General features: G+C 68.7%; 3 protein-coding genes across 4 annotated transcripts; 1 reads left to right on the forward strand and 2 right to left on the reverse strand.

Moving 5' to 3' along the window:
- Window positions 1-79: 79 nt before the first annotated feature.
- On the reverse strand, window positions 80-1,589 carry SSR4 (signal sequence receptor subunit 4). Its single transcript, XM_049793374.1, has 6 exons — window positions 1,472-1,589; window positions 1,154-1,272; window positions 1,002-1,076; window positions 827-916; window positions 676-741; window positions 80-196 (listed from the first exon to the last, which is right to left on the reverse strand). The coding sequence occupies exons 1-6, from the start codon at window positions 1,524-1,526 to the stop codon at window positions 92-94; spliced, it is 510 nt and encodes a 169-aa protein (XP_049649331.1). The 5' UTR covers window positions 1,527-1,589; the 3' UTR covers window positions 80-91.
- Window positions 1,590-2,242: 653 nt separating this feature from the next.
- IDH3G (isocitrate dehydrogenase (NAD(+)) 3 non-catalytic subunit gamma) lies at window positions 2,243-7,002 on the forward strand. 2 transcript variants are annotated; one of them, XM_049793371.1, is made up of 12 exons: window positions 2,243-2,336; window positions 2,824-2,865; window positions 3,586-3,683; window positions 3,773-3,885; window positions 3,963-4,023; window positions 4,182-4,314; window positions 5,612-5,745; window positions 5,826-5,928; window positions 6,016-6,162; window positions 6,357-6,451; window positions 6,672-6,732; window positions 6,849-7,002. In XM_049793371.1, exons 1-12 carry the CDS (start codon window positions 2,274-2,276, stop codon window positions 6,927-6,929), a joined length of 1,131 nt encoding a protein of 376 aa, XP_049649328.1. In that variant the 5' UTR covers window positions 2,243-2,273; the 3' UTR covers window positions 6,930-7,002. The 2 variants fall into 2 exon arrangements, with proteins under 2 accessions (XP_049649328.1, XP_049649329.1); XM_049793372.1 differs by lacking the exons at window positions 2,243-2,336; window positions 2,824-2,865 and adding an exon at window positions 2,964-3,365.
- Window positions 7,003-7,050: 48 nt separating this feature from the next.
- Window positions 7,051-14,024, reverse strand: SRPK3 (SRSF protein kinase 3). Its single transcript, XM_049793375.1, is given in 16 exon segments — window positions 7,051-7,251; window positions 7,461-7,553; window positions 8,400-8,469; window positions 8,544-8,651; window positions 8,760-8,857; window positions 9,121-9,351; window positions 10,458-10,788; window positions 10,790-10,926; window positions 11,058-11,217; window positions 11,537-11,643; window positions 11,769-11,856; window positions 11,968-12,055; window positions 12,160-12,268; window positions 12,385-12,503; window positions 13,008-13,065; window positions 13,918-14,024. Coding segments are annotated over 16 exon segments (2,028 nt in total). The 5' UTR covers window positions 13,964-14,024; the 3' UTR covers window positions 7,051-7,066.
- Window positions 14,025-14,670: the final 646 nt, after the last annotated feature.

The raw sequence follows: 14,670 nt of genomic DNA on the forward strand, positions 1-14,670 counted from the left end.
AGAGGTCCCCCACTTCCCACCAGGACCTGTGGATGCTCTCGAGGGGGCTGTGTTTTGGGGGGCCTTTTTTTTTGGGAGGGGGGGGGGGGGCCTACGCCTGGATGCTGCTCTTGGTGCTGAAGGCCAGGTAGTAGACGACGAGGCCGATGGCGGCCGCCACCACCTCCGTTGACACCCAGGGACCGTTCCAGGCGCCCTGCCGAAACGATAAGGGGGTCACTGCTGCCCCCCAGAACACCCCCCCCATACTCCCCAAAACCCCCAACCGGCACACACCTAAACCCCGCAGGGCGCTCTCCGCTCATCCTCAAGATCCACCCAAAAATCCCAGCGTACACCCTCGAAAACCCTGGGACACTCCAAAACACCTGACCCCCCCAAAACCCTGGGACACCCCAAAACACCCAGCCCCCCCCCAAAACTCTGGGACACCCCAAAACACCTAGCCCCCCAAGCACCCCCACCCAGGACCCCCAAACCCCTTCTCCAAAAGGAGAAGCAGCTCCAGCAACGCCCTCGGGTCATCTAAGGGCCGTCCAACACACCCAAATCGCCCCAGTTTCAGCCCAAAGCTCTATGTGCACCCCCACCCACGCCCGTGCTTAGACAAAGCCACACCAAGGACTCCCCCAGACCCACAGGCACCCCCAAACTCCCCCCCCGCCCCCAACTCACCCGATGGTCCACGTTGACTGTGAAGAGCGGCCGGATACGGGAAATGTCCTCGTTATTGCGCTGGGCCTGGGGATGCAGGAGTGGGGAGAGAAAAGGGGGTTCAGAGCCGGGCTGAGGGCACCCCAGGTCACCCCCCCTGAGGGACCCCCACCTTGCGCAGGGCGCTGTATGACTCCTCGTCGAAGAACTTCACCTCGTAGGTGCCCGACTGGGCGCTGCGGTGCTCCAGGCTCCAAGAGACCTGTGGAGGGGGCGGGGGGCGGAGAGTGCTGAACCCCCAGACCCCCCCTCACCCCACGAACCCTCCCTGGGGACCCCGGGCTCACCTGGTAGCGCCCCACATCCTGGCCCCGGGTGACGGGGAACTGCTTCCCGTTGACATCAGCGTAGAGAGCCACGTTCTGTGGGGAAAGAGCAGTGGTGAGACGTTGGGGGGACCCCAGCAGACCCCCCACACACACCCCCCGCAGGGACTCACCTGGGCGCCGTTTTTGCAGGCCAGCGAGATCTCCACCACGAAGACGCTCTCGGAGGAGATGACGGCGTCCGAGGTGGTGTAGTACGAGGGCACGATGGTGGGCTCGGGGCACGGCTCGCCTGCCGGGGGCCGTGAGAACCGGGACGCACCGGGACCCGACCCCCCCCCCCCTACCCCCGACCCTCACAGGACCCCAGTATCCCGGGTCCCCAGAGCCCCCCGGCCCCGGGTGTCCCGGGATCCTCCACCCCCACGGGACGAGAGTTCCCCAGGACCCCCCACCCGCCCCGTAGCTCCCGCCGGGGCCCCCCCCAGTACCTGAAGCGCCGAGCGCCAGGGCCAGCAGCCCCGCCAGGACCGCCAGCACCGCCATGACTGCCGGCCGCACCGCCCTCCCTCCACAGACCCTCACCCGACGACCAATCAGCACCGCCCGCCGCCGCCGAGAGTCCAATCAGCCCCGGGAGGCGGGCCGCCGCGAGGCCTACGGCCAATGAAAAGCGCTCTTTTCCCTTCGCGGGCGCCTGCCCCCGCGCGCAACGTGGCCCAGCCGCCAGCGCTGTCGCCGAGGGAGGGGCGGGGCCGAGCTTCGCACCTGCGCAGAACCGCCGCCGGCCGGACAAAATGGCCGCCGCGACTTATGTGGCGCGGGTAGGCGCTGCCAGGGAAGGCGCGGCGGGTCCCACGGCGCATGCGCAGTGCCCCAGCCGCGGCGCCCCCCCCCCACACACACTTTTCGCCTCGGCGTTTCCACGGTAACCGCTGTGGAGCGGCGGTCCGAGCTCTCGCCTACGGTTTTAGTATTATTTTTTTTTTCCACAAAACGGGAATAGGGAGGCTGGGGAAAAGGCTCCGCCAGTCGGCCCGGGACAAAATGGCGGGCGACACCGCCTTTCCCGCTGCCTCTCTGAGGGGCCGCCCTGCGCATGCGCCGCCACGCCTCCGCCTCCCAGGCACAAAATGGCCGCCGCGACTTTTGTGGCGCTGCCGGCGGCGTGAGGGAAAGCACGGGGCTGGGGGGGGGGGGGGGGAAGTCTCGCGAGACCTGGCGCTTTAACCGAGCCCTGGGCGGAGCGGATATCTCGCGAGAGCGGTGCGGCGGCCATCGAGGAGAACAGCAATGGCGGTGGCGTTGGCAGCGGCTCGGCGGCTCTGGGTACCGGCGGTGCTGGGGCCGCGCCCGGTGAGTACCGGGGCGGCGGGACGGTTCTACCGCCCCTCGGGAGCTGGGCGGCGGGCAAAGTGCTGCTCTCCGATTGGCCAGCTCTGGGGCGGGCGGGCGGACTACGGAGAACTGATTGGAGGCGGTGGCGCGGCGGGGGCGGGACTAGCCCTGAGGCGACTCGGGTTCTGATTGGCTTTCTCCGTGGAGACGCCCGACCCCGCCGTTGCTGATTGGCTGTGCGCCGAGAGAGTGGGCGGGCGGATGCAGCGCTCTCCTCGCTGATTGGTTGATATTTCTAGGGAGGGGTGGTCCGTAATGCCTGAACCGCTTGGAGAGGGTGACAAAGCTGGGGGGTAGATGTCCAGGTGCCCCCCCAAAGGACCCGGGCGTCCGGACACTTGCAGCCCTTTGGGTGAGCCCTGGGATCCCCCAGCTCAGCCAGACCCAGTTTACCTGAGCTGTGACCTCTCCCTTCCCCTGCTTGTCGTCTCCCCCCCCCCGCCAGGCGTGGATTTCTCATGACGCTGAGCGGCGCCACCTCCCACCCGTAAGTGGCCTGTCTGTGCGTGTGGGGGTCTCCCCCCCTCAGTACCCCAGGGCCCTCTAACACTCAGGGCAGGGGGGGGACAGGACAGGGAGGGGGGTCACAGGGACCATGGGGTGCCCCCTGTGCTGGGGCAGGGGGTCCCCAAACCCACCCTGCCCTCTCTCAGGGACAGGAGGAGGTTTGGGGGGGCCCCCCCTCCCTTGGCTTCTTTGTTGAGGCTGGGGCACGGCCGGGGCTGCGAGCCCCCCGCTTTAGGGGGGGGTGTGGGGGTACTTAGTGGGGTCCCAGCGTGCTCCTGCTGGGGTGCTTGGGGCCCGTATGGGGGTGGAGCATGTTGTTCTTGCTGTGTGGATGCCGGGGGTGGGTTTGGCAGGCCCCGGCATTGCCTGGCGGAGGGCTCCCTTCCCTCTCCACCTCCTCCCCGTTTGCCGGCACCATGACTAACTGCCCCCGTTTCTCCCCCGCTCCATGGCCGCCCGCCCCTGCAGCAGCCCAGCATCGTGAGTATGGCCAGACTAGGGGGGGGTGGGAACCCGGGGTGGGGGGGACCCCAAAAGCATGGGGGCTTGGGGAGGGGGGGCGGGGCATGCATGGGTCTGCATGGATAGCGCCTGGATGCCTGGGTTCCCCAGGCAGGGGATGAGGGAGGTGGGGGGGCAAGGAGGAGGGGGACAGGGGGGCGCAGATGCCTGGGTCCTCATCCCCCCCATACCCCCACAGCCACCCCCCGCCAAGTATGGGGGCCGCCACACCGTGACGCTGATCCCCGGCGACGGCATCGGCCCCGAACTGATGCTGCACGTCAAGGAGGTCTTCAGGTGGGTGCCCCCCTCCCTGCCCCGGCCAAGGACCCAGGCCCCCGGCCTGTCCGCGGGACCCAGGCATCCGGGCCGTTCCCCGCCCCCAGGCACGCCTGCGTGCCCGTGGACTTCGAGGAGGTGCGGGTCAGCGCCGAGGCGCCCGAGGACGACGTGCACAACGCCATCATGGCCATCCGCCGCAACGGCGTCGCCCTCAAAGGTGAGCGCGGGGCCTTGGGGACCCCCGCCCCCGGCAGCACGGGGACACCCTGACTTCTGTGTCCGTCCCCTCCCCAGGGAACATCGAGACCAACCACAACCTCCCGCCCAGCCACAAGTCCCGTAACAACCTCATCCGGTGAGATGGCGGTGGGGGGGGGACAACTGGGAGGTCTCGAGCCAGCAGGGGTGAGGGAACGGGGAGGACGGGACTGGGAGGTGTCGGGGTTAGTGGGGAGCTGTGGGAGGGGGCGTGGCCGAGAGGCAGATCCTGACTTAGGTGTCGGGGCGGGGCAGGACCAACCTGGACCTGTACGCCAACGTGATCCACTGCCAGAGCCTGCCGGGGGTGGAGACGCGGCACCGCGACATCGACATCCTCATCGTGCGGGAGAACACCGAGGGCGAGTACAGCAGCCTGGAGCACGAGGTGAGCCACGCCCCCCCCCCCCCCCCGAGGCCACGCCCGTGCAGGGCCACACCCCTTCCCACCACAGACAGGGCTGCTCAGGGCATTGCCCTGGGTATACACAGCCCTGGCCACACCCCCAGCTGGGTGTGACCAAAGCAGACAGGGCCACACCCCTGAGGAATGACTACACCCCTATATCAGACTACAGAGCCTTGGCCCCGCCCCCTCGGCCATGGCCACACCCCTATATCTCAGTACAGTGCCTTGGCCCCACCCCCTGGCCATGACCACACCCCTATATCTGCATACAGTGCCTTGGCCCCGCCCCCTCGGCCATGGCCACACCCCTATATCAGTACAGTGCCTTGACCACACCCCCTCGGCCATGGCCACACCCCTATATCTGAGCACAGTGCCTTGGCCCCGCTCCCTTGGCCATGACCACACCCCCTTGGACATGGCCACACCCCTATATCTCAGTACAGTGCCTTGGCCACACCCTCTCAACCATGGCCACACCCCTATCTCAGTACAGTGCCTTGGCCACACCCTCTCAACCATGGCCACACCCCTATATCAGTACAGTGCCTTGGCCACACCCCCTCGGCCATGGCCACACCCCTATATCTCAGTACAGTGCCTTGGCCCCACCCCCTGGCCATGACCACACCCCTATATCTGCATACAGTGCCTTGGCCCCGCCCCCTCGGCCATGGCCACACCCCTATATCAGTACAGTGCCTTGACCACACCCCCTCGGCCATGGCCACACCCCTATATCTGAGCACAGTGCCTTGGCCCCGCTCCCTTGGCCATGACCACACCCCCTTGGACATGGCCACACCCCTATATCTCAGTACAGTGCCTTGGCCACACCCTCTCAACCATGGCCACACCCCTATATCTCAGTACAGTGCCTTGGCCACACCCTCTCAACCATGGCCACACCCCTATATCAGTACAGTGCCTTGGCCACACCCCCTCGGCCATGGCCACACCCCTATATCTCAGTACAGTGCCTTGGCCACACCCTCTCAGCCATGGCCACACCCCTATATCTGAGCACAGTGCCTTGGCCCCACCCCCTCAGCCATGACCACACCCCCTCAGCCATGGCCCCACCCCTATATCTGAGTACAGTGCCTTGACCACACCCCTTCAGCCACGGCCACACCCCCTACATGCTGGCAATCCCCAGTGGCTAGCTGTACCCCTCTGGGTGGCCCCGCCCCTTGGGGCCCAAGCCCCACCCCCTCCCCAGCCTGGCCCCGCCCCCCAGTCCTTGATGGAGCACCCCCCCCTTCGCTGTCCCCAGAGCGTGGCGGGGGTGGTGGAGAGCCTCAAGATCATCACGGCCGGGCGCTCGCGTCGCATCGCCCACTACGCCTTCCGCCTGGCCCGCGCCGCCGCCCGCCGCTCCGTCACCGCCGTCCACAAGGCCAACATCATGTGCGTCGGGCGTGGGAGGGGGGAAACCCTGCAGGGATTGGGGGGGGGGGCGCCCGCTGACCCCGTCCCTGTCCCCGCAGGAAGCTGGGGGACGGCCTGTTCCTGCAGTGCTGCCAAGAGGTGGCCGCCGAGTACCCCGAGATCAGCTTCCGCAGCATGATCGTGGACAACACCACCATGCAGGTGGGAGGCGGACACCCCCCCCTTCCCCCCCCCCCCAGCCCGCCCCAGCGCTCCCGGTAATCCCGGTAACCCCTCCCTCTCCCCCAGCTGGTGTCGCGCCCGCAGCAGTTCGACGTGATGGTGATGCCCAACCTCTACGGCAACATCATCAACAACGTCTGTGCCGGGCTGGTGGGGGGACCCGGCCTCGTCCCCGGCGCCAACTATGGCCACGACTACGCCGTCTTCGAGACCGTGGGTCTGGGGTCGGGGTGGGGGGGGCCCTGGTTACAGCCACCGCGGAGCTGTTGCGGGGTGGGAGGGGGTGTCTGGGTGCTTGGATGGGAACTGGGGGGGGCCACGGGGGTTATTGGGAGGACTGGAGGGGGAAGTGGGAGCGCTATGGGGGGTCCCCCCAGTGACCCCCTACCCGTTCTTCCCCCCCCCAGGCCACGCGTAACACGGGGAAGAGCATCGCCAATCGCAACATCGCCAACCCCACGGCCACCCTGCTCGCCGCCTGCATGATGCTGGACCATCTCCGGTGGGGCGGGGCAGCCCTAGGGAGGGGCTGAGTGGGTGGGGCTACAACCAAGGGGTGGGGCTTACAGCGGGGGGGGGGGGGGCGGCAGGGTGGCCCCTGAAGGGAACCCCGGGGGGCGGGGATGTGGCCTCACGACAGGGATGGAGTTTCAAGGGGCAGGTCATGCTGCATGGGTGTGGCTTGCTGATGTGGGCGTGGCCTCTGGCTGTCCCTCCCCCAGGCTGCACAACCACGCCTCCACCATCCGCCAGGCCGTCCTTGCCTCATTGGATGATCCCCGGGTAAGACCCGCCCCCACCCCTTTCACAAGACCTTGAGTCTGTTGCCCCCCCTTCCCCCCCCCCGCCATGGGTGGGGTGAGAACAAGCCCCACCCCGACGGCAGACTCCCCCCCCAGACGCACACGCCCGACATCGGGGGACAGGGCACGACCTCGGGGGCCATCCAGAGCATCATCTCGCACCTCCCCCGCGCCTAGGGCAGGGGGACGCTGGGGTCCCCCCGACGGGCGGGACAACCCGCTGCCGCTCCCCCAATAAACCCCCCCTCCCCCAGAGGAGCCCACCTCCCGACCGTGCCACGCCTTTTATTCACACTCACACTCGCGGGGCGGGGCTAGGGGCGGAGCCAGGGGTGACACAGGCACTGGGCGGCGGTGGCGCGGCGCTCGGGTTCAAAAGCCAGCATGGGCCGCAGGAAGCGGGCGAAGGCGGCGGCCGCCCCCCGGGGCCACTCGTACTTCTCCTGCAGCACCGCCCGCAGCCCCCAGGGCCGCAGGTGGCGGATGTGACGCAGCTCCCCTGCGGGGCGGGGTTGGGCGTGACCATCGTGGGAGGTCACGCCCCCCCCCCCCCCCCGCACAGGCCTCTCCCACCACCACCCCCACCCTGAGCCTGCCGAACTCCCTCTGCCTGTTGGCCACGCCCCTACAGGTATGGCCTCCTCGCCCTCCATTTGCATAGCCCCACCCTGTATTCCTCCCCCACCCCGTTTAGCCCTGCCCCCTCACCGCGGCGGTTGAAGAACTCCCGGGAGTAGCGTCCCCCCAGCGCCACGTGCCGTGGGATCTCCCCCAGCAGCTCGATCACGTGGGCGATGTGGTCTAAGGAGGGGGGGTGGAGCATGTCAGGCCACGCCCTTCTCCCCCATCGACTCCTCCCCTTCTCCACCCACCACCCTTATCCATCCACCCTGAGGCCCCGCCCCTTCCCCATCGACTCATCCCCCTTCTCCACCCACCCCGATGCCCCGCCCCTTCCCCATCGACTCTTCCCCCTTCTCCACCCACCACCCTTATCCATCCCCCCTGAGGCCCCGCCCCTTCCCCATTGACTCCTCCCCCTTCTCCATCCCCCCTGAGGTCCCGCCCCTTCCCCATCAACTCCTCCCCCTTCTCCATCCACCCCAGGCCCTGCCCCTTCCCCATCAACTCCTCCCCCTTCTCCACCCACCCCCAGGCCCCACCCCTTTCCCATCAACTCCTCCCCTTCACCCACCACCCTTATCCATCCACCCTCAGGCCCCACCCCTTCCCCATCGACTCCTCCCCCTTCTCCACCCACCCCCGGCCCTGCCCCTTCCCCATCAACTCCTCCCCTTCTCCACCCACCACCCTTATCCATCCCCCCTGAGGCCCCGCCCCTTCCCCATAGACTCCTCCCCCTTCTCCATCCAACCCAGGCCCCGCCCCTTCCCCATCGACTCCTCCCCCTCCACCCACCCCCAGGCCCCCACCCCTTCCCCATCGACTCCTCCCCCTTCTCCACCCACCCCCCTTCTCCATCCACCCCAGGCCCCACCCCTTCCCCATCGACTCCTCCCCCTTCTCCACCCACCCCCCTTCTCCATCCACCCCGAGGCCCCACCCCTTTCCCATCGACTCCTCCCCTTCACCCACCACCCTTATCCATCCCCCCTGAGGCCCCACCCCTTCCCCGACCCCGCCTACCCTCGTCCCGGCTGTAGTCCTCCCCCGAGTGGGGCTCGAAGAGGTAGTCGCCGGTGGCCAGCTCGAAGGCCTGCGGGCCGAGCGGGGCGGTGAGGGGCCGGGGGTCCCCGCCGGGGGTCCCGCGCGGGGAGGACCCCCCCTCACCATGCAGGCGGTGCTCCAGATGTCGGCGGGGGGGCCGTAACCCGCCCCCAGGAGCACCTCCAGGGCCCGGTACTGCCGCGTCTGGATGTCCTCCGTGAAGTGCCGGTGCTGGGCGGGGGAAGGGGGGGGCGGCGTGTCACCCCCACGCTGCCCCCACCCGTCCCAAAACCGCCCCAAAAACCGAGGTGCCCCCCCCCCACCCCCCCGGCTTCTCACCACCCAGCAGCCATTGCCCAGGTCGGCGATCTTGACACGCAGCCGGGGTGCGCAGCGGGGGTCCAGGGGGTTCTCCTGCCCCCCCGGCACCCCCTCACCTGTGTGGGGGCAGCGGGGACGTCAGCGGGGGGCACCCCAATACCCCCCCGCCCCCCCAAGACCACCTCGGCACCCTCCCATTGCCCCCTAGTAGCCCCCCCCAGCCCCCATTGCCTCCCAACACCCCCCCCCCCCCGGAGCCCCCCAATATCCCCCATCCACCCCAATTGCCCCCCCCCCCCAACCTCCACTTGCCCCCCCTCCAACCCCACTCGCCCCCCAATATCCCCCTGGGGCCTCCCCCCCCCCCCACCCTGCTGACCGAGTGGGGCGGGGGGCCCCCCTGAGCCCCCCGAGATGAGGGAGCTGGAGGTGGGGGTGAGGAGGGAGTCGGAGGCAGAGCTGGGGCTGGGGGGGCGCTGCGGGGGACCCCCCCCCGAAACGGAGGAGCCCCCCGAGAGCCCGTCGCTTGAGCCGCCGGCCCGCAGGGTGTGCACCCCCGAGGAAGAGGCGCCGCTGGGGGGGCTTCCCCCTTCATCCACGGGGGGGGCCTCTGCAGGAGGGAGAAGACCCTGAGACACCCCCACCCCCCCCCCCCGAAATCCTGGGAGCCCCCAAAATGAAGGGAGGAATCCCCATCTCAACACCCCAACTGCCCCCCACCCCCCAAAGCTCCCAGGTTTCCCTCCAGCCCCCCCCCCCCCCCCAGGACCCCCTACAGCACCCTCGGGGGGGGGGGGTCCAACCCACCCAACCCTCATGGAACCCCCAAAACCAGCCCCCCGAGCCCCAAACCCGCCTGCCGAGGGCCCTAAGACCACCCCAGAGCCCACCCCACCCTAAGACCACCCCCAAATTCATTCTCTAGGGCTCCTGCTGCCCCCCCCGGGACTCCGACCCCCCTAAGACCCCCCTAAGACCACCCCTAAGACCACCCCTAAGACCCCCCCACCCTAAAACCACCCTAAGCCCACCCCACCCTAAGCCCACCCCCAAAATCATTCTCTAGGGCTCCTGCTGCCCCCCCCCCGGTACTCCCGACCCCCCTAAGACCACCCCACCCTAAGACCACCCCAGAGCCCACCCCACCCTAAGACCACCCCCAAATTCATTCTCTAGGGCTCCTGCTGCCCCCCCCCGGGACTCCCAACCCCCCTAAGACCCCCCCCTAAGACCCCCCACCCTAAAACCACCCTAAGACCACCCCAGAGCCCACCCCAGAGCCCACCCCACCCTAAGACCACCCCACCCTAAGACCACCCCCAAAATCATTCTCTATGGCTCCTGCTGCCCCCCTACCCCCGGGGACTCCTGACCCCCCTAAGACCCCCCCTAAGAGCACCCAAGAGCCCACCCCACCCTAAGACCACCCCCAAAATCATTCTCTAGGGCTCCTGCTGCCCCCCCCCGGGACTCCGACCCCCCTAAGACCCCCCCTAAGACCCCCCCACCCTAAAACCACCCTAAGACCACCCCAGAGCCCACCCCACCCTAAGACCACCCCCAAAATCATTCTCTAGGACTCCTGCTGCCCCCCCCCCAGGACTCCCGACCCCCCCCCAGGGACCCCAAACCACCTCACAGCCACCCCCAAATCCTCCCCTGGGGACCCCCAAAGCTCCCCCCGGGGGTCTCAGGACCCCCCCCCCAAACACTGACCGGCTTCATCGGGGACCCCCGGTGACCCCCCGGTCTCCTGCAGGTGCTGCAGGTCCTGCAGGCGCTGGGCCAGGAGGCGACTTTGGCGTCGTCGCCGCCGTCGTTGCCGCCGCCGCTGGGCGCGAGTGAGCCGCTCCTGCCGCGGCGCAGCGGAGGGTGGGGGACACACACACACACACACACGCGGCCGTTCGCACGAGGGGGGTGCCTCGCACGAGGGGGGACACCCACCCTCACCGCTCACACGAGGGGCGGGGGTGCAAAGCGCCGTGCAGGGGGTGCGAGGAATCGCGCGGGGGTCACGCACCCGCAGGAGGAGCCGTGCGGGGCCGCGGGCGCGTGCGAGGAGGCGCGGGAAGTCGCGCGGGCGTGCGAAGAGGCGTGCGAGCGAGGAGGCGTGCGAGGAGGCGTGCGAGGAGGGGCCGCCTCCCCGAAACACTCACGGGGACGTCCTGAGGCGCGGAGCTCACTGGGGGAAGAAAAAAAATGAAAAAATTAAATAAAAGGGGAGAGGGGGCAGATGGGACGAGGCCACACCGGGGGTCCCCTGGCCGTCCCCCGTCCCCCCCCCCAGCACGGCACCAGGGCTCCCGGGGGTACCTGCGCTCTGGGGGGGGCCGCCCCCCCGGGCCCAGCGCGCGGCCTCGGCCGCCAGCTGCCGCACGAAGGGTTCCCCCACCCGCAGCAGCACGTTTTCGGGTTTGATGTCCGTGTGGATGATCTTGCACTTGGTGTGCAGGTAGTCCAGCCCCTCCAGCACCTGCGCCCCAACGCGAGGGGAGCACCCCCAAATCAGGGGGCGCTCCCTGAGATTCGGGGGGGGGGGGGGGGACACACACACGACACAGCAACCCTCCCTCACACCGACCCCAGACCCTAGGTGAGACGTTTGGGGTCCCCGTGAGAATCGGGGGGAACCCGCAGGGACGTTGGGGGGCTCTAGAGGGAAGGCGTGGGGATGCGGGTGGCGGCAGGGGGATTTGGAGGGGTCTAGGCAGGACGTTTGGGGTCCCACGGGGATACAGGGGGTCTCCCCAAGGAGCCGGGGGGGATGTGGGGTGCCCCCCCCCCCCCCTCACCTGTCGCACGATGCTCTTGACGCAGGGCAGGGGCAGCCCCTGGTAGTTGGACTTGATGATCCAGCGCAGGAGCTGGTGGCCCAGCACCTCCAGCACCATGCACACGTCTCGGCGGGAGGGGGGGGGTCAAGGAGCGCCTGGATGTCTGGGACCCCCCCCCCCCCAGCCCAGGACCCACCCTGGGGAGGAGAGGGGGGGAGCCCCCCGGACACCTGGGTCCCCCGAAGGATACGGACGCCGTTGACCCCCGAGATCTTGAAGTCGTCGATGAGCTGGACGATGTTCTCCCGCTTGGGGTCGCTGGGGTCCGAGTCGCGGACCTGGGGGAGCACGGCGGGGGGCGGGGGGGTTACAGGGGGTTGGAAGGGCCCTGGGGGTCTTCGTTTTTTTTTTTGGGGGGGGGGGGGGGGGAGGAAGCCAGGCGCACTCACGCATTTCAGCAACTTGATTTCGTCCAAGGCCGTCTCCGTGTACTGGGGCGCGCTCTTCACCACCTTCAGCGCCACAAACCGCTTCCGCCTGCGGAGGGGACGCGGGAGTCCGGGAGAAGCCCCCACCCCAAAAAAAAAAACCCCCCCCCCCCCCCTCTCCACCGTGGGGGTCCCAGGGGTCTGGGCACTCACCGGATGTCCCAGCAGAGCCAGACGGTGGAGAAGTGCCCCCAGCCCAGCTTGCGCACCACGTGGTAGCGCCCGTTGAAGAGGTCCCCAATCCGCACGGGGTAATACCCACCTGGGGGGGGACGGGACGCACGGAGGGAGGGGGCAGTCTGGCACCCTGGTGTCTGGGTGCCCCCCAGCCCCCCCCCCCCCCCCCCGCCACGGCCCCAGGTGTCCGGACACCCCCACCTTTGCAATAGTCCCGGGGGTCCTCCTGCTCCCCTTCGTCAAAGCCCAGCAGCCCGTCCGACAGCAGGGGCAGGGGAGGGGGGGTCTCTGGTGACGCATCCTCGGGGGGGCTGGGGTTTCTGCAAGGGGACAGCCAGGCTGGGAACCCCAGGTATCGGGGTCCCGTGTCCCCCCCAAACTGTCCCAGGGGACCCAGGTGTCTGTCCCCCAATACCTGGTCCCCTCGGGGCTTTCCCCCATGCTGGGGGGCCCACAGGGTGGTCCCACGGGGGGAGGGGAAGGAGATGGGGGAATGGTCCCAGGAGACTGCCAGAAGGCCCCCCCAAAACGGAGTGTGTGTGGGGTACGAGGCACGCTGGGACATCACCCCCCCCAAAATAGAAATGACCTCACGGCCCCAAGTACCAGGGGGTTAAAAATAGCCCTGGCAGGGGGAGGGGTGGCCCTAGGAACGTGGCCCCACCACCCCCAGAAAGGGGGCTCTGCTTGGCCCGCCTGGGGAACAGGGGCACCCCAAAAGCTCTGCCCCCCTCCCCAGCTGGTTCTCCCCACTCTCTAAGGGTCATGGGGGGGGGCTGTAGGGGGGTCGTGCCCACGTTGTACCCCCTCGTATCCTCCCTCACCGTGGGGGCGGTTTCCGTTTTTTGTCCTTTTTGCGCCTTTTCCTTCTCTTGCCCGCATCTGGGGGGAGTTGTTAGGTGGTCACGGGGGACTCCCGCACCACAGGCACCCCCCGTGCTCCCCCCAGCAGACCCCACAGGGACCCTGTGTTCCCCCCCACCCAGATCCACCTTCTCCCATCTGAACCACCCCCTCCCCAGGCCAGGAACTGCCCGGTTCTCCTCAGAACGCCCCTGGGAACCCCTCACACCCCCAGCCCAGCAACAGCTTGTTTCTTCCCAGAAATTCTCTCCAAACCCCTCAAAACCCACTCCCCAGATGCCCCCCCCCCACCCTCCCCTGGTGCCAGGACCCGCACTTTGCCCTCAGAAATCACCCCAAAACACCTTAAACCCCTTCTCCAGGCGCCCCGTGTCCCTCCCCGGTCGCCAGTCCCCCCCGTTTTTCCTCACGAACCTTCACGGGACACCCCCGCCCCCCCCCAAGTCCCAAGACCCCCACTTTTCCCTCACAAATCCCCTCAGTACTCTGCCTCCAATCCCGGCACCCCCACTTTCCCCTCACGACCCCCCGCAAGACACCAAAAAAGCTTTCCCGCTCCGGGAACCACCTGTTTCTCCTCAGAAACACTCTTAAACTCCACTCTCGGGACCCCGCCGCTGCGAGGCCCCCGTTTCTCCCTCACGATCCTCCTCAGGACACCCCCCCCAAGCCCCAAGCCCCCCACTTTCCCCTCACGACCCCCACTTTCCCCTCACGACCCCACCGGGGACGCCCCCCCCTTCCCCTCAGACCTCCCCCAGACCCCCCCCGTAGGTCTCCGGGCAGCGACCATCCGTTTTTCCCTCACAACACCCCCCCCCAATCCCCGGCACCGCCGTTTTTCCCCTCACAAACGCCTTTTTCCCTCACCGGTCCTCGCGCCCGCCGCCGCCGCCACCCCCCCGCGCAGCTCCATGCCGCGCGCGCCGCCTCTGCGCATGCGCCCCGCCCCCCCTCCCCACCGCCACGGGCGGGGAGGGGCGGGAAACTGCAGCCGGCGGCGGCTGACCAATAGGAAGACGCGCTCGGGACGAAGCCCCGCCCCCTTGCCCCGCTCCCCTCGTCGCCATGGTAACGGCGCCGCGCAGGCCCTAGAGCTCGGACGACGTGAGCCGGAGCTGCCGCCAGCACTTTGTCGCGATATAGCGAGCCCCAACACCCCCCCACGAGAGCCCCCGTATCGCGACAGCACCCCCGAGAGCCCCAGTATCCCCCAAACCCCCGTACTATCGCCTCCTGGACGGGGCGAGCAGAGAACACCGTTCAATACCCCCATCTCCCCCGCTAGCGGCTCGGCGGCTGCTGGAAGCGCTAAAATCCTTCCTTTTGGCCCCAAAACGAACGGCCGAGGACCACGGGCCGACCGTGAGCACGGGGGAGAAGCGGGACCGCCCGCGGGGCAGCGAACGGGCCGGGAACAGCCGACGGGAGCAGAACCGGAGGTTTACGGACACGCTCGGGGGTCTCGGAACGACGCCGGGATCCGGCCGGAGCCGCCGTTAAAACCCGCGGGGACCCGGCGGAGCGTCCACCCCCCCCCCCGGTCCCGGAGGACCCCCCCCCCCCCGGTCCCAGCCCGCAGCCCGGTCCCGCTCCCGCCGCCTGCGCTCTGTAGCTCGGCGC

This window comes from Accipiter gentilis, chromosome 38, assembly GCF_929443795.1.
Source record: "Accipiter gentilis chromosome 38, bAccGen1.1, whole genome shotgun sequence".
In the NCBI taxonomy this organism is placed as follows: Eukaryota; Metazoa; Chordata; class Aves; order Accipitriformes; family Accipitridae; genus Astur; species Astur gentilis.

Bases quoted from the DNA above. Each gene is read 5' to 3' on its own strand.
- SSR4 (XM_049793374.1), bottom strand. From the start codon at position 1,526: ATGGCGGTGCTGGCGGTCCTGGCGGGGCTGCTGGCCCTGGCGCTCGGC. The intron at 917-1,001 runs GTGAGCCCGGGG...CCCCCTCCACAG, and splicing joins AGGATGTGGGGCGCTACCAG to GTCTCTTGGAGCCTGGAGCA. The intron at 197-675 runs GTGAGTTGGGGG...TCGTTTCGGCAG, and splicing joins CAGTCAACGTGGACCATCGG to GGCGCCTGGAACGGTCCCTG.
- IDH3G (XM_049793371.1), top strand. From the start codon at position 2,274: ATGGCGGTGGCGTTGGCAGCGGCTCGGCGGCTCTGGGTACCGGCGGTG. The intron at 3,684-3,772 runs GTGGGTGCCCCC...CCCCGCCCCCAG, and splicing joins CACGTCAAGGAGGTCTTCAG to GCACGCCTGCGTGCCCGTGG. The intron at 5,746-5,825 runs GTGCGTCGGGCG...CTGTCCCCGCAG, and splicing joins GTCCACAAGGCCAACATCAT to GAAGCTGGGGGACGGCCTGT.